General features: G+C 37.7%; 1 protein-coding gene across 1 annotated transcript in view; it reads right to left on the reverse strand.

Moving 5' to 3' along the window:
- The window catches only part of LOC120528707 (proprotein convertase subtilisin/kexin type 5-like), a 121,940-nt gene that overhangs the window by 22,712 nt on the left and 73,953 nt on the right, over positions 1-25,275 (reverse strand). The window contains exons 10-13 of the mRNA XM_039752862.1: positions 20,137-20,332; positions 17,162-17,379; positions 8,482-8,724; positions 5,546-5,779 (exon numbers count right to left, since the gene is read on the reverse strand). Of these exons, the coding sequence (XP_039608796.1) occupies positions 5,546-5,779; positions 8,482-8,724; positions 17,162-17,379; positions 20,137-20,332 (891 nt within the window). The remainder of the gene's footprint in view (positions 1-5,545; positions 5,780-8,481; positions 8,725-17,161; positions 17,380-20,136; positions 20,333-25,275) is intronic.

Raw genomic sequence — 25,275 nt, forward strand, 5'->3', positions numbered from 1 at the left:
AGTGAATCAAACATGCGCAGACTACAGATTCCTTACCTGTGACCTGGTTAAGGGTTTACATGGCCAAATAACCAGATTATTTGCAGAGAAATCTATTTCTGTTAACCTTTTTCCTCAAACACAAATAACCCAATTTCTCTAACCCATTTTACATGGCACTTCAGAAACCAGGTTTCTGTAAATAACCCAGTTATTAAAGCACATGTAAATGTAGTGACTGTTGTGATGGCTTTGTAATAATTCAGTGGTTGGACAATATTTCAGGTAATTTGAAGCCTCTGTGACTGACGTGAGACTTAAACCGTATGTAGTGTTCCTAGAGCCACGATGTCTGGGGTTTTTTTTTTTTTGGCCCTTCTCTTTTTTCCACAACAAGGAATCTCGGTATCCTCATTTGAGTCTCATTTTCAAATTGTTCATTGATTTCTCTTTCAGTATGCTACTCTGATGTTTAATTGATTGCTGATATGTCATTGCAGACTATGGCCTGTCTTTTTTACTTTAATGTTTCATCAAGTAGTTTTATTTCCCTTCTTTATTATTATATTCATGCCCGTTCGTTTCAAGTATTTTCATTTTAATTTTTATCAAAACTATTTCCTCTCATATTGTGGGTTCATTGTAAACAACATAGCACTAACCTGCAGCTAAACTATTCATGAAACACATCCGTCTTATCTTTTTTTCCCTTTCTGCCTATTTTAAGAATACCAATGGCCAAAGTATATAACTTTTTTTGGACATTTTATTGAATTTATTAAAAGCATATACCACACCATACAAGTCCAACTTAACAAAAGTAAATTTAAATCAACTCCCACCCATGTGAAAGAGAGGAAGGCCAATGACCAGAGCAAAACTGTTTAGAGTAGTAAAGAGAGAAAAAAGTCTTTTCCCCCAATATACAGCAAATGCTTATTCTAAAATATTAATTAGTTCCTGCCAGGTTTTAAAAAAGATCCTCTAAGTGAGAATTAGATTTTTTCCAATTTCAAATAGTATACAACATCAGTTACCCAGCGACTTGAAAGAGGTGGGTTAGGATTCTTCCACTTGAGCAAGACAACTCTATGTGCTAACAGTGAAGTAAAGGCAATTACAATTTGTTTGTCCTTCTCCACTTTAAGCCCATCTGGAAGTACACCAAACACAGTTGTTAGTGAATTAGGAGGGATTGTGACACCAAGACTGTCTGATAGGCATTTCAAGATTTTTTTGTCCGGATTTATGTTAATTTGGTGCACCTCCAAAACATGTGGCCCAGTGAGGCAGGAGCTTGATTGCAACATTTACTGGTTGGGTCTTGTCCTGGAAACATTTTGGACAAATGTGCTTGATAAAAGATTTTAAGTTGAAAAATTGAATGTTTTGCACATATGGAGCTACAGTGAATTCTGGGCATGGCTGCCTTCCATTCCTTTTCTGAAATGTTGAGTAAGAGATCCTTTTCCCACTGAACTTGGGCAGTATTTGCTTTAGTAAAGTTGCTAAGCTGGACATAGTGGAAAAATTGTTTTGATGGGAGATTCAGTTTGGAGTGTAATTGTTCAAAGGATGCAAAGACGTTAGTTATATACAGATCTCTAAATGATTTAATTGTACATGTTTTCCAAATATTGAAAACTGTGTAAATTCGAGAGGGGGTAAAAAGGTGGTTACCATGTAGAGGTACCATAAATAAAATATTCTCTAACTTGTGACTATTCTCTAACTAAGCGCTTCCTACATTGGTTCCATATTCTGAGTGAATGAAGGACAATTGGGTTGTTAGTCTATTGACAATACCTTATATTTACTGGGGCACAGAACAAAGAATATAAAAAGTACTGCCGGATTTCATTTATATTGTAAACCAAGCTAATGTGTGTTCATCTATTTGTGTCCATGTCCAGGATTTTATAGCTTGTATGTTTGCCGCCCAGTAATCAAACTGAAGACTAGGTAGAGCCATACCAACTTCTGATTTAGGTCATTGCAGGGTCGCTTTTTGAATGCGTGGATTTTTTGAATTCCAAATAAATGAGGTTATGATTGAATCTAATTAAAAAAAAAAGATTTGTTCATGTATAGTGGGATATTTTGAAATAGGAACAGAAGCTTCAAGTTTGAATATTTGCCAGTGTTTTCCAGTTTGAATTTGAATGCCCCATGTTAATCCAGACCCCTCTATTACCCTAAACTCTACTTTGAAAACATGAAAAATATAAAAAGATAAAATGGCAAGTCAAATTACATTTATCTTTCAATGCAATTTAGGTTTTTCTTATGTATTATAATATGTCTATTTTCAGATATCCTAAATGCATTTTTAAGTATCTTATAAATAACATACTGGTTACCTGAGATATTTGAAATGCTTTTTAAGGTATCGTTAAATAACATCTTGTGCAGTCTGAGACAGGTCAAGATCCTTTTGAGATACTTTAAAATAACTTTGTGAAACTCTCCATACTGAAAATGCAATTTTAGGTACCTAAAATTACTTTTTGTAATCTTTCTGGTTTTCAAAAGGATATCCTGATAAGATATCACAAATTCCACTTGAGATGTTTTCAGGTCCATAAAAAAGGTATTTAATATCTTCATCCGCCACAACGGATCATCTTCTTCCATAACTTTCTGTCCTCTGCATCTTGTTACACCCATCACCTGCATGTCCTCTCTCACCACATCCATAAACCTTCTCTTAGGCCTTCCTCTTTTCCTCTTCCCTGGCACCTCCATCCTTAACATCCTTCTCCCAATATACCCAGCATCTCTCCTCTGCACATGTTCAAAACAATGCAATCTCGCCTCTATGACTTTGTCTCCCAACCGTCCAACTTGAGCTCACCCTCTAATGTACTCATAATATAGTACTTTAAAATGAAGTGGAAAATAAGATATCTAGAAATTCATGTCCTATATCCCAAACTGGTCTTAATGATATTTCAGAACATCTCAAAATGTATTCAGAATATATTAAAATGCATTCCAGTTTTCTGTCTTGACATATGCTTCAGATACCTAATACATTTTTATATCTCAAAATTAATTTACCAATATCATGAAATCACCTTCTCCTCCATTTGTAACATATTTTAAAATGTTTCTCAAAGTATCTCTAACTTAATTTCAAAACATTCAAAAACATATTAAAAGCTATCTAAGTGTCTTTTTGAGATATTCAAAATACAATTAGAGATGTCTCTAGTATGTTCCCCAATATTGCAATATAGGTTCTCCTTCTTCCTCTTCATCTTTTCACACCTCTATGTGGGGTAGATGTCCTTGATCAGCCTTCACCAAACAACTCGGTCCTGCACCTCCTCATAGTCAAGTCCTTTTCCTTCAGTTCTTCTTTTGCTTTATCCATCCACCTCTGGTTTCACATTCCTCGTTTTCTCTTCCCTGTACTTCTATTCCCAACATCTTTTCTCCCCTTATTCATTGTTTCTCCTCATCACATGTCCATACCACTTCATTTTCAGTACATTAAAATATCACACAGTGACATACCCCATTTCTAAGGTAATACATTTTAAGTCAGGAAGTCCTTTTGACAAACTAAAAAAAAAATACAGGAAGTGATTTTGAGCGATTTCAGAATCAATTTTTTCATACTTTAAAATGCAGAGGGGATCAGTTGGGAACATCTGAAAATGTATCTGAGAAATATTGAAATGTATTCTAGATATCTCAAAAAGTATTGTAATTACATTAAGTTTAGGAGCTCTGATGTCCACTTTAAGATATCTGCAAATGTTTATATGGCCTGCCAAAAATAAGTGAGATTAGAATTCAGCATAAGGGTACGCCAAAACATAATGATTTATTATTCTCCGTGTGTTAGTAACATATTTGGCTTTATCCATTTAGCTGTCTTCTCCAGCTATCAATTTTTCCCCTTTTTAGTTCATATCTCATAAGAAAGGCTCAGAGCTCTGTGTATATTTACAAATGTAAAATTTTGAATAAATATGCTAGATATGCATATCAATATATGTATTGTATAGGCATACTAGTGCAAATTTAGTTAAGCTGTAGCAGTCTTCACTATTTAGCAGAGGGACCAGCACTGAATTTTTGTTTACTGCCTACACAGAAGAAAAGAAGCAAATATTGGAAAATACTTTGCTTTTTGGTATCTTGTCTTTCAGTCACTGATCCTTGCACATTGTCAGGAAAAATGAAGGATGATAAACAGCGCACATTGTTGAATAAAGTTCTATGACAAAGTGGAAGTACAATAAATGGGGACGTCAACTGATGTGAGGTATTGAGATATTACATGACAATGCTTGTGCCATATTACACCAGGTTGTCTGAAAGCATCCACTATACACCATTCTCTGATCTTGTAAGAGACTTTGGAGTGAAAACTGAGCATATGTGGATAGCAAGGATGACATTAAAGGAAGTTTGTAGAGAGGTTGGGGAAAGATGCGTAAAACTGATGCAGGTAGGTGTTCAGCACTAAAATTGTTCTAATGTAATAAATGTAGTACTAGGGTGTTGTACCGTGTTAGCCATTATGAATGTAGAGAAAAGCCAAGCAAAATGACACCTTTTATTGGCTAATTAAAAAGATTACAATATGCAAGCTTTCAAGGGGCCTGAGTTGCCTCGAAACCTTGCATATTGTAATCTTTTTAGTAAGCCAATAAAAGGTGTCATTTTGCTTGGCTTTTCTCTAATGTAATAAATAAATTGTAAATACTTTTTCATCGGCTTGCTTGTTTATTTTTTAATATGTAACATATTTATTTTATAACAATGTGCATATGTGGTTAATGTATTCATTTTATGTTTTAATAATTATTTTTGTTCCCTTTTTATTAGTATTTTACTTCATTTTTACTTGTATCTGCTGTTCCAGAGGGCTCAGTAAGCTGCACGCTTTACCTTCTGTGGAGATGTCCTCACTTCTATAGCTACTCTTTTGAAATGTTAATGCAGGCTTACCCCTCATACTTTGCCTTTAGTTCTGCAATGTGACCAACAGCATGTCCTCCTTTATTTTGATTTAAATCTCAGAACCAGTCTGACCCTTGTGTTGCTGATCATGGCAGAGGCCTATGTCTGTCCTCAATAAGTTTATCAGAAAGTTTAAACAGAACAGGAAGGACTGATCCCGTTGTTCTGATAAACTATCTCAAGGTTAATGAGTTGTTCTGTTCAATGCTTCCTTAAATACAAACGGTTGCTTTAATAACTAGTTGCTTTGTCGAAAACAGATTCCATTCAACCTGTATAAAATGACCCATAAAAAAACTCCTCCATCCCCTTAAAACTGATATATTAACTTTACAGTATTTAATGAATTTTATTTTTTATAGAAAGATACATTTACAATAGAATGCTTTAAATGCCTTGTTATATGACTACCTACATAAATATTATGAATAATGAATAGCTAGAATTGCACATTTAAAAACAAAGTAGCAAAATCCTGACCTTGGTTTTCTAAAAAATCCTTGACAGTCCTTTCCTGATAAATAATTTAACAACAAACACATTCCTTAAAGTATTATTTTCATCAACAAAAATATGACTATATACTCACTAAGTAAAAAGTAGTCTTCAATGCAGCTCAGGCACTCGTGTTGTGTCGGTCCTGTACACAGATGGCAGGATCGGTGGCATTTCCTGCAGTTTCCATTCTGGTCTTGGTAGGAGCTCAGAGGACAATCCCAGTGGCTGACACAGTGACTGTGTTCATTTTTCACCATTCCATCTTGACATTTTATGCAATTTGAAGAATACGGTCCATTGCATGTTTGACATGTTTTATCACAGTCTAAAACAGAAAGTAACATTGGTTGTACAGTCTTAAATGAGGCAAGAATTTGCAAAAATTATTTGATTGAATTTCTTAACAGAATGGCATTATGTGTGAACTGTCCATCCATCTATTCATTTAATGAACCAGAGTTTCTGCAGCAAATCATTGTGTTAGTTTATTACAGGGGACACCAACATTTACCAATGCCAAGCCAATTTAGAATTGCCATTTACGTCAGCATCCTTCAAATGCAGGAAAGAAAATACACATCCTACACAGAGACGAAGAGAATGTAGAAACTGCACACAGATCTTCAGTAGGCTGGGATCCAAACCAAGTCTCCTAGAACTATGAGAACGGCATCACCTTGCTATCCATAAGTGAAATATATTCTGCTGTGTAATACTTCATTCTAGGCTCAGTAGATTTAAATATATCCCTTCTCTTTGGAAAACCATGAGACATCTAATGGCTTGGTACAGGCATACTGTCAAGTTTAATACAGTATGTGAGTCTTTTAGGATATCCCGTTTAATTTGGGTGGAACGTTACCTAGAAAACACTGTCCTGGCTTTACCTAGAAAATAAGTAGCCTGATGAAGGAAAAAGTGTTATTTCTGTTGCAATTCCTTTTTATTTCTAACCTGTTTCATTATAGTACTACATGGTGGTGCAGTGTCTAGGGTTTATCTCATGACTGTCATTGTCTGTGGAGAGTCTCCAAGGTTTTCTCCTGTTTATTTCCCAAAACAGATTCTTGGTTTATTGACAACTCTGAATTGTCTCCAGGTAAATGTAAATGAGGGTGTGTGTGTTACTGGGATCTGAGATGAACTGCTACCCTGTACAGAGATGATTTTGACTTTGAAATGGATTACAAAGGTTGGAAAATGTTATTTTTGCTTTGCGCCCTCCCCCACCATAACTTCTATGGGGAATGAGCAAAAGCTTTAGATTCGTCAAAAAGTTTAATCTCCCTTATTTGACTGATCTCATCGTTTTAGGGTCCCCTGATACTGAAAACATTGATATCTCGATGATGGGTGCATGTCTGTCTGTGTGTGTGTGTCTGTGTCATAGTTTCTTGAGGATGGCCTAGAGCTAAAACAGCTGGATGGAAAAATACCAAACTTGAAACTTAAGCCTGTTATGAGATGATGATATGCTGATTAGTTTTTGAGCCTGGAGAAAGAGGCACTCTAGGGCAGGGGTTCTCAGACTCGGTCCTGGGGGACCCCTGTGGCCGCAGGTTTTTGTTCCAACAGATTCCTAATCAATGAGAACACCTAATAGCACTGATCTCATTTAACTAGCTGGTATTATTTATCTTTAATTCTACATTTTTACATTTATAAGAAACTATGGATTTAAATGCTTAACTCTCTTATATTTCGCCTTTTCTCTCTGCAGTTTGCTCCCTCCATTGAATCTTAATGACAATTAAAAACAAGCAGAGCAGAAACCCAAGCAAACAACACTCAATCGTGAAAGGCTGCAACTACTTTAGCGTCAGCCCCACAAAGTAGTAAATAATGAATTAATTAGGCAATTAGAACACCTAGAAAAGTAGAATGACAATCAAGATGAAAACACTGTTAAAAAGAAAAAAAACACATATAACTGCTTAGTACATTTTAGTACTTTTTTTTTTTTACCAAACCTAGTTTTCTAATTTGTATATTGTTCCCAAAACAGGGAATCTGGTAAACAACAGTTCACTTAATTAGTCCAGGAGTCCAATTAAAAACAGAGGCTGGCTGGAACAGAAACCTGCAGCCACAGGAGTCCCCCAGGACCGAGTTTGAGAACCCCTGCTCTAGAAGAACCCTCAAATACCGTAATTCTGCAAATAACTATGAATTCTTCTCATCAATTGCATTCATAATGACCAATTTTATGATCAGAAAGATCAGCATCAAAGCTGTAAGCAATTACTGAAATGTTCTAGAATAGTTCAGGTAACTTAGCTCCTAGGGTGCCAAGCTTACAGACGCTCATGTTGAATTATTTTTTTTTTTTTATTACATCGTCCATCTCAGTTCTCTCATGTGTGTTTCACCTTGATCTATACAGTACATCCTTTTGTTATTTATCACATCTCTGTGGGACAAAGGAGCTACAAAGACCTGGATTATACACTGTTTGTTTGTCCATCCTTTGTAAGGAATTCTTTCCTCCCAAAAATGCCAGCAGCAAGCAGAACCCAAAATCCTTGGCCTACATACTGTTAACCTCTTATATCATAACCGAACTGTCTTCATTTGCTGATTCTAACTGCCAGGTCATATGTATTGATTTTGTAATATGCTCCTACTAAGTGCATGGTAAAGCATGTTTTTTAAATATCATGCTGATAACAAAGGACACTGAACATATCTGTATTTTCATACTACACACCAAAGGTAAGTCCATATTTTGACAAAAAAAGTGCAGTTATGAAAAGAAAGTAGCTAATCTATAATGAAATGGTTGGTTAAAACTAAAGCATGGAGACATTTAAGTCTTATTGGCCTGCTTATTCACCATAGTGAAGAGGTAAGCAAAATTATTTTTGTCATTTCAATGAAACAAATCAAATCCCCTAGTTAATTCAGTGGATCTCTTATGTAGTAATTGGCTGCGGATGTCTTACATAGAAATTAGTGAAGGACCACAACTGATCTATGGATATGTTTTTATGTAATAAATAATGAAACTGAACTAAAGCTCTGGCTTACCCTGGCAATCTTCAGTTTCCATATTATAGAAGGAACCAGCTGGGCAATGTGAAAAACACTCTCCTTTAAATAAGACAGATTCAGGGTCGGCACATTTCTCACAGTCATTTGGATTAGGACCACTGCATATTGAACAGTCCGGATGACATGGCTGGCATGAAGCAGACTTTGAATCCACAAAAAAGGGTGTGGGACATTCTTCGACACATTTATCTTGATGCATATAAAAATACTCTTCACACTCTGCAGGGAAAATCACATTACAAATTGTAAAAGAAAATACAGGTTGAATTCTATCATACATCTAACAAAAGTAGCCACAACTACAGAAACCTATCATTTGCCCTTCTGATGTTCCTGGGTTCATTTTAGTGATAATGAGGCTTTTTGCTCAATGTCATTTAAAACTAATGAAAGTGAGTTTCTGATTGGGGGAAAAAGTTAACATACAGCACTCTCAAAAACAAGTCTATATCATGGCTACTCATCTTCATCTACTTTCATTACTGTTTGCATTTAAGCAGCAAGCTGCTTCTTTGTTGATGGTTATTTCGGACTATCCTGTGACCTTATCACGTAAATGACTATCTATTTGATGGCACAATGTTCCTTTCTTTTTCAGTCCATTTACTACTATACACCTGTATTCTTTAAATGTCACTCTTCTAACGTTACATGGTAGTCGTAGTGTTCCTTTGTGGAGTCAGTGACACAGGGCCTCACAACTAATTGCATGTGGCATGAAATATTCAGTTGTCACACAAGAAGGCAGTTGATTCAGGGTTTCTTGTGAACAAGGCATACCTCAAATGATTTACAAGCATGTTTAAAAAAGTAACATAGTTATTTATAAATACTGACAGTCATTCACAACAGGTTCCTCGCTTCAGAGTTCTACATCTAGTGGTGCATCCACAATAATATAACCAAAGCATTCCAATATTTTTAGGTGTAGTTGAGAATCAAAGGCCAATGAAGGCATTTTACAAATATCTGTATAGTTCAAACTGTAAGAAGTTTGGGCAGAATGAGTCAAGTGAATAACTTAATAAATATTTCCTATAATGAAGAAAAAAATGTGAAATGAAACTAACAGTAATAAGCACCTTGAACTGCTGCTATTACTGCAAAAGGCAAAAAGAGAGATTGTACAGTCAAATCAGTAAGCCATCTGCAACATATTTAATATTTAGTAAATAGCAAATATGAATTGATTTGATTAATTTGTTGCAACATATATTTTGATGTTGCTTATTCTTCATTGGAATCCATTTATTCTTCATAGGATGAGTCAAGGCTACTGCACACAAGTTAAAGGCTCACTGTAACAAGTTATTGTATGCCAGTCTGGATTGCTTCTTGCATGTTCAAGTTTTTTCTCCATGTCACTTCATGGGGTCATTGTTTTCAATAATCATAAAAACAGAAAAACCTACATATCTAGAAAAGACAATATCAGGGTCAGGCTGATGTGCCATCCTGTTGTGCTTTTAAGGCGGTCTTATCCCTAGGTTTTATTGCATATATCTTTTGCATTTTGTTTCCATCCCCTTTTCTAATTTTCTTTTTCTGTCTCATTCTTAGCTGTAATTTTGTTTATCACCCTTCTTTAGTTCCTTCTGTCACCTTAATTTTTTCTCCTCTTGTTGATTGTGTTATCACAACTTTTGAAAGTGAAAGAGTGAAATCCTTGATTTAATCAGTTCCATTTTATGACATGTGGTTTATATAAAGTTCAAACAATCACTGTATTTTTGCAGTGTCATTAGTTTTAAATTTTGTTATTCTGATGTCCATTTGCACTCTTCCTCCCTCAGTTTATGCAACCTTTTAAACTTCTGATTTTGGCTTTTCATGATTTTTTACATTTTGGCTTGCAAAGTGGATTTTATCCTTTGGATTTCTGTTAAGAATTTTTGGCTATGAATAGCTTCTGTTTTCACTTTGATTTTGAACGGTAACAATCTGAATTTTTAGATTTTCAGTTTTAAACTTTTTATAATACATTTTTTCCATCCCAGCCACAGGGGATGCACAAACCATTCTGTTTCTTCGTGCCAGTCCCAAGCCCAGATAAATGGGGAGGGTTACTTAAGGAAGGGCATCTGGTGTAAAATCTTGCCAAATCAATATGTGGACCGCAATACAGATTTCCATAACAGATTGGTCGAGGCCTGGGTTAACAACAGCTGCCACTAGTACTGTTAGACAACAGGGTGTTGGCGGAAATTGGGCTACTGTTAGCTAAAGAAGAACATGAAAGTGGTAGACATGTCCGGAGGCAGTATGAGAGGAGGAAGGTAAAGACAGTGGAACTGAGGGTAGGAACTTTGAATGTTGGCTGTATGACTGGTAAGGAGTGAAAGTTAGCTGATGTGATGGAGAGAAGGATGGATTATATATTGTGCGTGCAAGAGACTAAATGGAAAGGGAGTAAGGCCAGGTGTATCGGAGGTGGATTCAAATTGTTCTATCATGGTGTAGATGGGAAGGGAGAAATGGGGGAGGGGTTATTCTGAAGGAACAGTATTGTGTTTTGAGGTAAAAAGAGTGTCAGACAGAGTAATGATTATGAAGATAGAAATTGAAGGTGTAATGATGAATGTTGTTAGTGCATAAGCCCCTGAAGTTAGCTGTGTGATGGATGAGAAAAAAGATTTCTGGAATGAGTTGGATGAAGTGATTAACAGTGTACCTAAGGAACAGAGTGTGGTGATTACAGCGGATTTCAATGGACATGTTGGTGAAGGGAACAGTGGAGACGAGGAGGTGATGGGTAGGTATGGTGTCAAGGAGAGGAATGAAGAAGGTCAGATGATAGTGGATTTTGCAAACATGGCTATGGTGAATATGTATTTTAAGAAGCGGGAGGAACAAAGGGCTATGTACAAGAGTGGAGGAAGATGCACAGAAGTAGATTATATCCTATGCATGAGGGTCAATCTGAAGGAGATTGAAGACTGCAAAGTGGTGGCAGAGAAAAGTATAGTTAAGCAGCATATGATGTTGGTCTGTAGGATGACTTTGGAGATCAAGAAGAGGAGGAGAGTGAGGGCAAAGCCAAAGATCAAATGGTGGAAGTTGAAAAATGAAGACTGCAAGGCTGAGTTCAGTGAGAAGGTCAGACAGGCACTGGGTGGAAGTTAAGAGTTAGCAGACAGCTGGGCAAGTACAACAGAAGTAGTAAGGGTGACAAGAAGGGCGCTTGGTGTGAGATCTGGGCAGAAGAAGGAGGAAAAGGAAACCTGATGGTGGAATGAGAAAGTACAGGAGAGTATACAGAGGAAGAGTTTGCCGAAGAAGAAGTGGAATAGTCAGAGAGATGTAGAAAGTAGACAAGAGTACAGAAGATAAGGCGCAAGGTGAAGAGAGAGGTGGTAAAGGCTAAAGAAAAGGCATATAATGAGTTGCATGAGAGGCTGGACACTAAGGAGGGAGATAAGGACCTTTATTGATTGGCTAGACAGAGGGACCAACCTGGGAAAGATGTGTAGCAGGTTAGGATGATAAAGAATAAAGAAGGAAACATACTCACAAGCGAGGAGAGTGTGTTGAGCAGATGGAAAGAGTACTTTGAGAGGCTGATGAATGAAGAGAATGAAAGAGAGAGGAGGTTGGATGATGTGGCAATAGTGAATCAGGAAGTGCAATGGATTAGCAAGGATGAAGTAAGGACAGCTATGAAGAAGATGAAGAATGGAAAGGCCGTTGGTCCAGATGACATACCTGTGGAAACATGGAAGTGTTTAGGAGAGACGGCAGTGGCGTTTTTAACCAGATTGTTTAATGGAATCTTGGAAAATGAGAGGATGCTTGAGGAGTGGAGGAGAAATGTACTTGTATCGATTTTTAAGAATAAGGGGGGTGTGCAGAGCTGTAGTATCTACAGGGGGATAAAACAGATGAACCACAGCAAGAAATTATGGGAAAGAGTAGTGGAAGCTAGGTTAAGAAGTGAAGTGATGATTAGTGAGCAGTGGTATTGTTTCATGCCAATAAAGCGCACCATAGATGCAATGTTTACTCTGAGGGTGTTGATGGAGTAGTATAAAAAATGTCAGAAGGAGTTGCATTGCGTATTTGTGGACCTGGAAAAGCATATGACAGGGTGCCTTGAGAGGAGCTGTGGTATTGTATGAAGAAGTTGGGAGTGGCAGTGAAGTATGTAATACAATATGTCATACAAGAAACGAACAAGGGAAGTGTGACAGTGGTGAGGTCTGCGGTAGGAGTGATGGATGCATTCAACGTGGAGGTGGGATTACATCAGGGATCGGCTCTGAGCCCTTTCTTATTTGCAATGGTGATGGGCAGGTTGACAGACAAGATTAGACAGGAGTTCCCATGGACTATGATGTTTGCTGATGACATTGTGATATGTAGCGACAGTAGCGAGCAGGTTGAAGAGACCTTGGAGAGGTGGAGATACACTCTAGAGAGGAGAGAATTTAAGGTCATGTGGTACAAGACAGAATACATGTGTGTAAATGAGAGGGAGGTCAGTTGAATGGTGAGAATGCAGGGAGTAAAGTTGGAGAAGGTGGATGAGTTTAAATACTTGGGATCAACAGTACAGAGTAATGGGGATTGTGGAAGACAGGTGAAAAATGGGTGGATTGGGTGGAGAAGAATGTCAGGAGTAATTTGTGACAGACAGGTATTAGCAAGAGTGAAAGGGAAGGATGGTAGTGAGACCAGCTATGTTATATGGATTGGAGATGGTGGCACTGACCAAAAAACAGGAGACAGAGCTGGAGGTGGTAGAGTTAAAGATGCTAAGATTTGCATTGGGTGTGACGAGGATGAATAGGATTAGAAATGAGTACATTAGAGGGTAAGTTCAGGTTGGACAGTTTGGAGACAAAGTCAGAAAGGCAAGATTGTGATGGTTTGGACACGTGCAGAAAAGAGATGCTGGGTATATTGGGAGAAGGATGCTAAGGATGGAGCTGCCAGGCAAGAGGAAAAGAGGAAGGCCTAGGACAGTGATGGCGAACCATTTAGAAACCAAGTGCCCAAACTGCAATCCAAAACCCACTTATTTATCGCAAAGTGCCAACATGGCAATTTAACCTGAATACCACCTAAAACTGAACACCAGCATAACCAAGGAGCTGGTGGTGGATTTTAGGAGGCCCAGGCCCCTCATGGACCCCGTGATCATCAGAGGTGAGTGTGTGCAGAGGGTACAGACCTATAAATACCTGGGAGTGCAGCTGGATGGTAAATTGGACTGAACTGCCAATACTGATGCTCTGTCTGTCTGTCTTTCTACTGAGCTTTTAGTTTAGAAAAGTAACTCATACATTAACATCTTTTGTCTTAAAAGAAAAACATAATAGCGGAGCTTTCAATGATACAAACAACTTTTTGTTGAAAGGTAAAAGTTTGCATTCGGTATGCTTTTGAACAATTAATGTGCTTTTTGCTGTTGTATGCATGCTGATAATTTGTCTAACCTTGGCTCATACTTTGTAAGTTTGAGAGCAACACATGCAGCACTCAGGTCATCTGTTAGTCTGTTTCTGGTGTCAGATTTGATTTAATTCAAAGCTGAAAACAGCTGCGCACAAGCATAAGCTGTTCCAAACAAAGTAAGGAAAGCAATCTCAAGTGCCTTCATTGACTTAAGATTATTTGGCAGAGAATTCCACACTTTAAGGATTTCATTTTCATAACTAACTGTGCTGTCCTTTGTCATCCCTTCGATCCTCTGAAGTGTTTCACGCAGGTCTTCCCTATTAAGCTCTGCCAACCCACCACCCCCAGCTTCTATTATATATTACGGGGTCGTGGATCAGGTGTGGCGATTAGCAACTCCCGGCAATAATTACAGATGCGGACGACTCCTCACCTGTGCGCTTAAGCGAGGACTGCCCGCGTCACAAAGCTCCCGGAAACCGCTCCGGCCACTCTACCATAACTCCTTTTAAGCCGCGAGTGCGGCAATTATCTGTTAAAACTGGCCTTTTCAATTTTGAGCTGTGGACCCGCTATACCACATCCCCTCCAACCCCACCATGGGAATCACAGACTCAAAAGGCTGCAGTCCGTGCCGCATCCTCAAGCAGCATGTGTGTTGCCCGCCTTACCCCAGACAGGAGAGGAAGGAAGCGCTTCCATTGGGCTGCTGGGCAGAGGGGCAGGTGATGTGAAAAAAGTCCTCCGGAGCGCGTGAAGAGGGGGAGCGGTGAGGGGAGCAGCCCGGCCCCGCATTCCTCTGGCTTTATAGTAACGAACTCTGTGCTCGGGCGACGGCGCGCGTGCCCACTGAGAGGGCTCTGAGTGCCCCCTTTGGCACGCGTGCCATAGGTTCACCACCACTGGCCTAGGAGAAGGTTTATGGATGTGGTGAGAGAGGACATGCAGGCGCTGAGTGTAACAGAACAAGATGTTGAGAACAGGAAGATATGGAAAAAGATGATCCGCTGTGGCAATCCCTAATGGAAGCAGCTAAAAGAAGAAGATCATATATTTTTCCATTATGACTTTCCTTTTTGTTAAAATGTAAATAAATGAACCTTTTAAATTAGTTTAAAATATCCATTGTGTACATACTGTTATGTTCTTATAGCATAACTTAGCTGTCTCCATTAGCTGACATTTGTATTAATTTTACAGTGTTCTCCTACCAAGTGAATGTTAAAATATATTCTTTAAATTCCATGCTAATAATAGAATACTGTATATTGAATGTCTCTGTAATTTCATACTACCGGTCGATGCTGAATCCATATTTTGACAAGGCAAATAAAATTATAAAATAAAATTAAAAAAATAAAATGCTGTACTACTCAGTAAATACAAATTATCGTCAATATACCGTTAATCTAATTGTTCATCAATCTGTCAGAATATAGAACCAATGTAGGAAGCACTTCAGGACAGAGAGGTTTTTATCTGTTGCACCATTACATGATAATATTCTAATTCTAATCTTGGAAATTACAAGTGAGGATACAATGTATATAACAGTGAAGTGCCTGAGCTTACAAAAGGCTCCAACCCTGTTAGATTTATCAGTTCCCAGTGTCTGATTTGGTTTCTGTCGTTTCAGGATGGAGATGTGAAGGCAATGCGACTGCTCAGTATATACACTCCTGACTCTCATTCAAAGTCATGTCTTTGAACTTTCTCTTTCACTTTTCTGTAGTTCATGGATCAGAAGATCTTTTGTCTCGACATCAGAGATTTGTGATTTCTGTCTCAACATCTAAAACTCAGCTGATTCTCTGTCCATTTATTCCCTGATTTTAATTGGGGCAAGACAACTTTATGTAAGAGTATTGGGTCAGTAATTAAGAATGAAAAAAAAAAACAGCCAGACTGCAAGTCATCATTATTTATCCAACATCTCTTAAACCGAATAAGGGTTTATTAAATCACAAATTACTGTAGAGTCTCTATGGCATACCCAGATGTTTAACAACAATTCAGGATTTTTGGCTGATTCGGTATAACTTTTGTAAGGGCCTGCCCAATTCTAATGAAAATATTAGTTGTTCCTTGTAAGATTAATTTAATTTACTCTAACTTCAAAAGAAAAGGGTCAAGTGCCATTGCAACTGGAATAAATGACCTCATGTTGTTATGAATTTTTCCAAAGAATGCCAAAAGGGGAGTGAAGCTATCAAAAATCCAACCCATAAAAACAAAACTTTCACTTATTAAACATATTAAAATACTTAAAAATATTAACAAATCAACATCCATCCATCATCCAACCTGCTATATCCTAACTACAGGGTCACGGGGTTCTGCTGGAGCCAATAACAGCAAACACAGGGTGCAAGGCAGGAAACAAACCCCGGGCAGGGAGCCAGCCCACCATAGGGCATGCACACACACACACTAGGGACAATTGAGAATCGCCAATGCACCTAACCTGCATGTCTTTGGACCGTGGGAGGAAACCCATGCAGACATGGGGAGAACATGCAAACTCCACGCAGGGAGGACCTGGGAAAAGAACCTGGGTCTCCTTACTGCGAGGCAGCAGTGCTACCCACTGCACCACTGTGCCGCCCACAAATCAACATAAGAATATAAAATATAAGAATAAACCAAAGATTCAAATAGGACCATAAACTCAAAACAAAATGAAAATAGAAATATAATTTGATTAAAAAAAAAAGGCGCTGAAGTGAGGTTAGTTAAGGCACCTGAGGCCTGAAATATAAAGGTCTCATCCTACCTCCAAGAAGGACAATAAGACACTTAACATAATTAATAAAAGACAAAGGGCGCATAATTAAATTAACAAAGGTGTAGGAACACATAGGCATGTTCATCGATTATTGTGAAATAATGACTGACCAGGAGTTGGGTAATTAAGAATAATATGTGGTCAGGCAAAGAAGGGGCCAAAACCATGAAATCAGCAATAATGGAAAAACAAAACAAAAGAGTTAAGATGTTGATCAGAAGTTGGGAAGCAAAAAGAAATTGAAACCAGAAAAAACAAAAGGACACATTAGTACCAACATTTGCAATTGGCCAGTTTAAAGTAAAAAACCAACCTAAAATCCACATCTTGGGTAAGGTGGAGAAAAGTCCGGAAAAATTCTGCATGAATATGAGAACATACAACTCCACACAGACATGGACCAGAATTGGAGCTTTGAAGTAGCAGTGCTAATCACTGTGCATCTGATTTACTGTATCTGATATGAATTCTTACCTGTGCAGATGCCATCTTTATTGCACTTTAGACAGCCTACAGGACATCGATGACAGATTCCACCATCCTCAAAGTGGCCCTCAGGACATGTGATGCCACAAGTGTTTTCATAGAGTACATAAGGGTCATTACACGCCAGACAGTTTGTGTGACTGTTTTCACAAATTTTGCAGTTCAAGCTGCAGGAAATGCAGTTGCTTTCATCCTCAACAAAACCTCTGAAAAAAAGAGGGAAGACTGGATTAAATAATCTACTGGGGTACTTTTTCATTGCAAAAGAAATGTCTCTAATACCTTTAACATGGAAAACCATGGGACAATTTTCCTTGAGAAAAACTAAAACTGAACATTGGATTTATTAATAAATCATTGAAGCTAACACCAGCTTAATTATTTACTGATAATACTGATATTGATATTGATTTCAAGGTTGTATTAGCCAAATTGGTGAATCGAAATTGCTGACCCAGCATTGCTGAGTGTGAGTGCATCATTACACCTTCCACCCTGTAGCAGGTATGATATTAAACAAATAAATGGCTGGAGAAAACTTAAGAGTTAAGTGTTCTCTAGTGAGCCTGCAGTGGACTAGTCAGGAAGAGAAAACTAACAGACATGCAACCGGCATGCCCTTTACAGAAGCTCACTCTCTTTTTATTTGGATGAAGTTATTTTTAATAATAAGAATACTTAATTAATAAATAAATTTGTATTTAGGAATTATTAATGTTAACATTCTGGCTTGTTACTATCAATTTTCCAAACTGATTTCTTAAATTGAAGACAAACTGCTGTCATCACAGAAGTAGACCCGAGCGCCGGCCCATCTCAGCTGCCTTTTGCACAAGCTGCAAACTTTAGAGATGTCTCAGGGAGAATGAAGAGAATCGAAAGAGACAATGGGGAACATAAAATGGACTATATAAAAATTTCCAGTACTCACAGTAGCACTGTGATCATTGCCACCTAAAGAAAGATCTCTGTTGCACCTTATCACAGATGAAGCTCATTCGATGTTGAAAAGAACCAAGATCCAGAGCAAAGATAAAATTAAGGTAGAAAGAATTTTGAACTGCCTGCCTATATAAATGTGGAACGTTCAATTGGTTTTGAATAGTGTGACTGGCGGCAAGGAAGCAGTTGGGAGCTGAAAGAAATGTTGGAGTACCATGCCTGTAACTCTGTTTAACTGCAATGTAAAATAACAGGACATGTGCAAAACACAACACAAAAGATGATGGAACTACGTCAGCCACAGGTCAGTTCTTTGTCTTTTTTGCTCTACTAGTTACACCGTACTAGGCTCCTGATCAATTCTGAGATGGCACCTTTCTGGATCGCTGCTTTTTATGGTGAAATGACAGGAAGAGGCTTGGCATTTGCTCAAGATGTAACAGGTGGGTGCACATGCCCTCTGGGGTTATTATCCGGGCTGTGGATAAAGGAAAGGATACCGTTAGCGCCAGTGCCCCCTTTTCATCTCGGGGTGATAATGCTGACCTCAGACAAGTTTGTCAGGGGACCCGTGGGCACACATGGATGATGATAAGTTGGATGAACTTTTACATCTCATGGCAAGTTCTGGTACTGCGGGGTTTTGTGTACTGCAGAGAGCCAGCTAAACCTTTCTATTTCAGACACTATTTTAATGCTAAATGGGGTAGGATGGGGGCAGGAGATTTATGTGAATGAGCAATGAAAAAAGGAAGCACACTGTAATTAAGACAAAAATGTGTTAACCACACTTTGATATATGGATAGAAATTTTCATGTTATTTTCTTTTTTTCTTTTTCTTTTTTAAAGCATTTTATTGAATTTATTAAAAGCAAATAACATGCCCTGCCTGGGGTTTGTTTCCTGCCTTGTGCCCTGTGTTGGCTGGGATTGGCTCCAGCAGACCCCCGTGACCCTGTAGTTAGGATATAGCGGGTTGGATAATGGATGGATGGATGTTCATATCAGATCAAACATGTTACTTTCTATGGAGGTAAGTTGCATCATTATGATTAATGTTTATTAACTCAGTGATAGAAATAATTCACTCTGTTACCAAAACTCCAATGAACAAATCATTCTGACCCTAGAATATCCAAATGTTATTGCCTTTAAATATAAACCTGTGGCACAGCTAGGCAGGTCTGACCATCTTACTGCCACCTGCAATCCTGTTCTAGACAACAGCAGATCTGTTATTATTCAAGCCAGATGTTCTAGTGTGTGCTTGGGATGGTTGTAGCTCTGTTAGAATATTTATATTTTTGTGAGCTTCTGTAACTAAGCATTTCAATATAATTTGTACTATGTGTGTAATGGTATGTGGCAAAAAATTTAAAGAAGGTTTGTATTCCATCTAACATGTTTTTCACCTGTTTGTTATCAGGGGAGCTGGAGGCAACCCTGGCAGCAATGAGTGCAAAGATGAAGCAGCTTCTAAAAATGAAGAAATGCCAGGCACTCACAGGGTTTTAACTGCATTTCTTTGGTAGGTTGGAAGAAACTAGAGATACTAGAGCAAACTCCATCAGACGATAGGAGAATGTATAAGCAGTCTAAAATGGACTCCCACATGAATTTTAAGAAAAAAATAATGTGTTCCTATGTCACGTGCCACCTGAGCAGCATGCATATACAGTATATATATATATATTTAAGTGTGTGTGTGTATATATATATGTATAAATATATTTAAGTGTGTGTGTATATATATGTATATACAGTGTATATATATATATATATATATATATATATGTATATATATGTATATACAGTGTATATATACACACACACATACAACACCATAGTGTTTGTAAAGAACATATAACACCATTTTTAAAACCAAATATATTTGGCCTGTCGACACAGACAGTTTTACCATTTCTCTAGAACTTCAGAAAAAATTAGGGAAGTTACAGGAAGTGAAGCTAAAAAATTAGATTTACTTGGTTTTAAATCAAAGAAAAGGCTACAATTATACCTTGGACACTGACGCACACACTTTCCGTTGTGCAAATAGAGCTGCATTTTCCCTCGTAGACATTTCTGACAGCTGTTCTTATCTGAACATTGCTCACAACCCTCTGAACAGTCCTCACATTTTCCAGTTCTTGCATTAGCAAATGTTTTCTTTGCACAGACTGGGACACAGATGAGTTCATTTGTCAGAAAGAATCCTAAAAAAAAAAAGTAAGCAGATCTTATTTGATAGCTGGAATCAGAGCAGATTGAAATGAAAGATGTTTTAGTTTAGTGCAACGTTATGAAAAACCACCAAGGTTGGAAGCTTGCACTGATAGCCTGTTACCGCACTCACCACACGCCAAACCACCCGAATTGTTTTTTTTTTACTTTGGCTGGAGTGCCAATCCTGTCATCAACCCCAAGTTTTCCCTGCAAGTTAGAGGACCTGCTTGCAGGGCTGGATGCACATTAACGTTGTATGCAGGGTGAAGCAATTGCACGTTAAGGGCCTCGCTCAAAGGCCCAATGGAGTAGAGTCACTTCTGGCATTTACGATTGCTGGCTTGCCGGCGCAGATCCCTCGCTTCAGAGCCACCACTCCACCTAAAAAACCACCAAGTGTGCATTTAATTCTGTACCTTTTGCATGGTATGCTATACCCTTATAAGACTTTGCCTGATTCTCACAAGCAGTGTAAAAGCGTGGCCTGTTAAGACAAAGTAAGTTTGAAAACTAGAGATAAACCAAATAAGCTATTTTAGCAACATTAAACAAGAAGACACATGTGGTCTCACTAGATCTATACATACAGTATTAAAAATGCAAAGTGTACATTAACCCACAAAGTTAACACTCTGAGATGTAATATCTTCCATGATGCACCTTAAACAACAAAATACTGTAAACAACACAATGTTAACCACAAAAAATCAAAACATTAATGTAGCTGGCTTCCCAACAAATTAAAATTGGATAAACAAAATCACAGAAATGCTCCATTGTTCCACTCTATTTCTGACACATTGCCTCCTCTACTTAAAACTTTCTCCTCAGTGTCAATTAAAGGCTACTGCCATAGGTCTTCAAAGACATAATTACACAGTACCATCTGTCACATACACATGAGTAGGGGGCATCTTCAGGGCTTCAATAATAATTGTGATTCCACCCCGAGCCGTGGGTTGGAGTTGCCATTGACGCGATTCCCTCTTTCATCCTCAGAACTGAAAACCAAAGGCTTAAAGAGTCATGACATCACTTCTGCTACCACAGGAAGTCCCACCCCTTCCAGTACCAGGTATTTAAGAACCAGTCTTGCCAGCAGCCAGCAGTCATATTAGGACTCACATCTGCTGCATAAGGCACTACAGGGCCAGCGTACTGGCTGAAAACTATTTTTCTCATTTTTTGGCTTACCAATTTACAAAACTAAGCTGTGTTCACTGGGTGTTGCCCTCAACCCTTTATCTTTGTTCATTATCATTATTACGCACTGTTATTAAATATCATAAAATGTGTCTGATTCAGTTTAATACATCAATAAGACTGTCATATTGTGCCATATAAAGTTGGGGACATGCACATACTGCTAAAACTCCCATTGGTTCTGTACTGGATTCAGTTATTTTCTTTTTTTAACATCAACATCTTTAAAATGCATTGCTGTGAAGATGGTAGGATCTATGTTCTTCAGGCTTGTCAATTAATGAAATTCATTATCAACCTGTTTAATCTATTAAAATAACTTTCATCAATCTTCACATTTGTTTGTTTTCTTAGGTTGGCTCACCATTTTCTCCAGTGTGGTAGATTTTTTGGGCCTGATGGGTTTTCCATGAGCTAAACCTGTTACTATCGTTGATAATACTAAACCTGATTCATTCTGTGTTTTAAGGTCATACAGCAACACTGGGCACAAGGGAAGAACTGATTCATGCCCAAAACTCAAACCAATACATATATATGGCAGGGAAAATTACAGTCATTAGTTAGCAGACACAGCTTTGAATGTGGGAGGATAACTAAAGTACCCCAAAAAACTGGACAACCAGACTCACACTGACATAGTGAGAACACATTAACACTACAACAGCATCAATTCAGTGTGGAATTACAATTCTGGGTCTGTGAGGCAGTGTTGCTAACATCTGTACCTCTGCACTCCATTTTAACATCTGAATCATTTGTACACATTTGCAAGACCATTAGTACTTATCACCAAACAGCTGTAGGACCCTACATTTGGCATTAGCTGATCCAAAATTGTCTTGTGAACCTTGGCGTCTTGGCTAGAAACTGAATCAAAGATCCCTCACCAAACTTATGTTAATCTGACATCCCTCGTAGGGCATCTTGTTGATTGTTTTAATTAATTACTGTCACCAAAGAAGGCCAAATTGATAATTAATTAACTGAGTCATCATTCCACCCCATTCACTACATTATTGATCAAACATATGTAAGGTGGCAACAGCAGCTTTTGGTTTACATTTGCTTTCAATATTTGTTGCAGGTTCATTTGCAATTGTATTCCCACTGTAGAAGGAGTTCCCACCTGGCACAACAAGTTACAACTGCCTGTCTGTGTCGCATTTTGAGTTGCCTTCTCTGGATTTATTTTTGACTTTTTGGGTGAAACTCAACAGCAAGTTGTGATATTGAAGTGATTGTTATGGCGCCAAAACATCCTCCGAGACCAACTTCTCCCAACCATCCAAGAATAGTTTGTTGATAAACTGTGCCTTTTCCAGGAGAATGGAGCACCGTGTCATAAGGCAAAAGTGATAACTAAGTGGCTTGGGGAACAAAACATCGAAATGTTGGGTCCATGGCCAGGAAACTGCCCAGACCTTAATCCCACTGAGAACTTGTGATCAATCCTCAAGAGGCGGGTGGACAAACAAAAACCCCCAAATTCTGACACACTCCAAGCATTGATTATGCAAGAATGGGCTGCCATCAGTCAGGATTTAGCCCAGAAGTTGATTAACAGCAACCCAGGGTGAATTGTTAAGGTCTTGCAAAAGAAAGGAGGGCCAACACTGCAAATTTTGACTCATTGTATAAACTTAATGTAATTGTCAATAAAAACCTTTAAAACTTATGAAATGCTTGTAATTATACTTCAGTATACCATAGAAACATCTGACAAAAAGATCTAAAACAGTGAAGCAGCAAACTTTGTGAAAACCAATATTTGTGTCATTCTGAAAACTTTTGGCCATGACTGTACTTGCTCAAATAATATTTTTTTTAAAAGTTCAGGTTTAAAGTAATTGTTTAAGTTTCAACTATGTTATTACATTTTTTTAATTCCTTTGCGTTGATTCTACATTACTTTTATGATTCAGTGTGTATTTACTTCATGAGTTATGTATTAATTTTATAGTTACATGTTTTAATGTTAGATGTGATTAATCACGATTAATTCCATAAATTAATGCAATTAATTAATTTTGTTTAATCAATTCCCTGCCCTGATATATAATAATATAATTTATATATATATATATATATATATATATATATATATATATATATATATATATATATATATATATTTTGTGAACTACCCAGTCCTGAGACAATCATGCAAATTTCTGTTTAACAATTAGATGAAGCAACTGACTGTAGTAATGCAAATCAAGTTATAAAGTAATACTTTACTGCCACCTAGTGGAAAGCCAACACATTGATCCATAATTCTGATTCAATAAACATAAATTAGTTTAAAAAACTGCAGAAAAACAGAAACAGAGGTTAAGAAAACAGTATTGAACTATTGGTTGCTACATTAGGAAGAGGGGGATCAGTAAGGCCTGAAAATGAACTGGGTGCCCAAGATTGGTAATTGGAAGGGATATCAATGCAGGAAAGAGATAATGTGAAACTTAGCAAGAATTATATGTTACTTCAGGATGCTCTAAAATAGGAAATCCAACACATACTAGGGATGTTGAACATTCTTACACAGACAACAAAAGAGCAAGAGAAGCCCATGCATAGTTGGAATGGGGCAGAATATCTTTTTCCTAATATCAGACAGAACACAGTTTTGGACTGGTACAAATGAGACTATTCTGTTTATATTTTAAAGATGAGAGCCAGGAGAATTGGCAGGAGATCCCCAATTGAAGAAGGACCATGTTTCTCATAAGCTACCTGAGAGATGTGTCCTATTAAGGTTTACCAGTGGCTCAGGTATTAGGGACCCAAGAAGCCTCTACATGAAGGTCAACTTGTGACTAAAAGTGATTTCAAGGCTTAAACAAAAGTGACTCTGGGAACAGGTTATAAAGACACCTACCACAACAGTGGACATTTATTCGGGAGTTGCGAGTCAAGTTGTGGTAAGAGCCTTAGTTATGTAGAAGTAAGAAACACATACAACTTCAAGTTTAAGTTTATTGTGATGTGCATATATGAAAAGTATAATGAAATCCATGGACATTTTTCTCCTCATACCAGTAACATTAATACAATACTAACAAACACATCCGCACACAAAAAGTACACGCAGTATTCAACATATACTGAATGTGCACAATTAAATTCAATATATGCAAAATATTTGACAGTATTTATTTGTGTGTTTATATAAGGTCTGTGTGTCCAGTCCCTTAGAGCAATCTGATTGGTCAGTTTGGCTTTGATGTGATTGGCCAGTATGCATCTGGTCATGCAACGAAAGAAGTGCAAGTGTGAGACACACGAGAAGGAGTAATGGTATATGATGAATGCTGAGAGAGTTGCCTTCAAAGACAGACAGTATAAAACTGGACAGGAGGTGAGAAAGGTGCCACAAAAATAATGACAGAGTCTTAGAAGTAGATTTAATGGGAACATGCTTGATAGAGGGAGAATAGGTTAAGAGATGTTCACACAAGCAAACACAGAAAAAGGTGCCTGAAGGTACATGTAGGCCAAGAGATAGCAAATGTTTTTAAATTATTCTATTACCTTTCTTTGTATATATACAGTAAACATGCACATACTGTATTGCTAGTTTGTGGCCATTTGTTTAATTTTGTTTGTGGTTATCGTACCACCTGCATCTTTTTTTGGTTTGAGGGATGGTGGTACAGTGACTAGAAATGCAGTCTCACAGCTCAGATCAAATATTTGGCTACAATAATTGGTCCAGCATAGCTGGCAA

This window comes from Polypterus senegalus, chromosome 4 (assembly GCF_016835505.1).
Source record: "Polypterus senegalus isolate Bchr_013 chromosome 4, ASM1683550v1, whole genome shotgun sequence".
Classification (NCBI taxonomy): Eukaryota; Metazoa; Chordata; class Cladistia; order Polypteriformes; family Polypteridae; genus Polypterus; species Polypterus senegalus.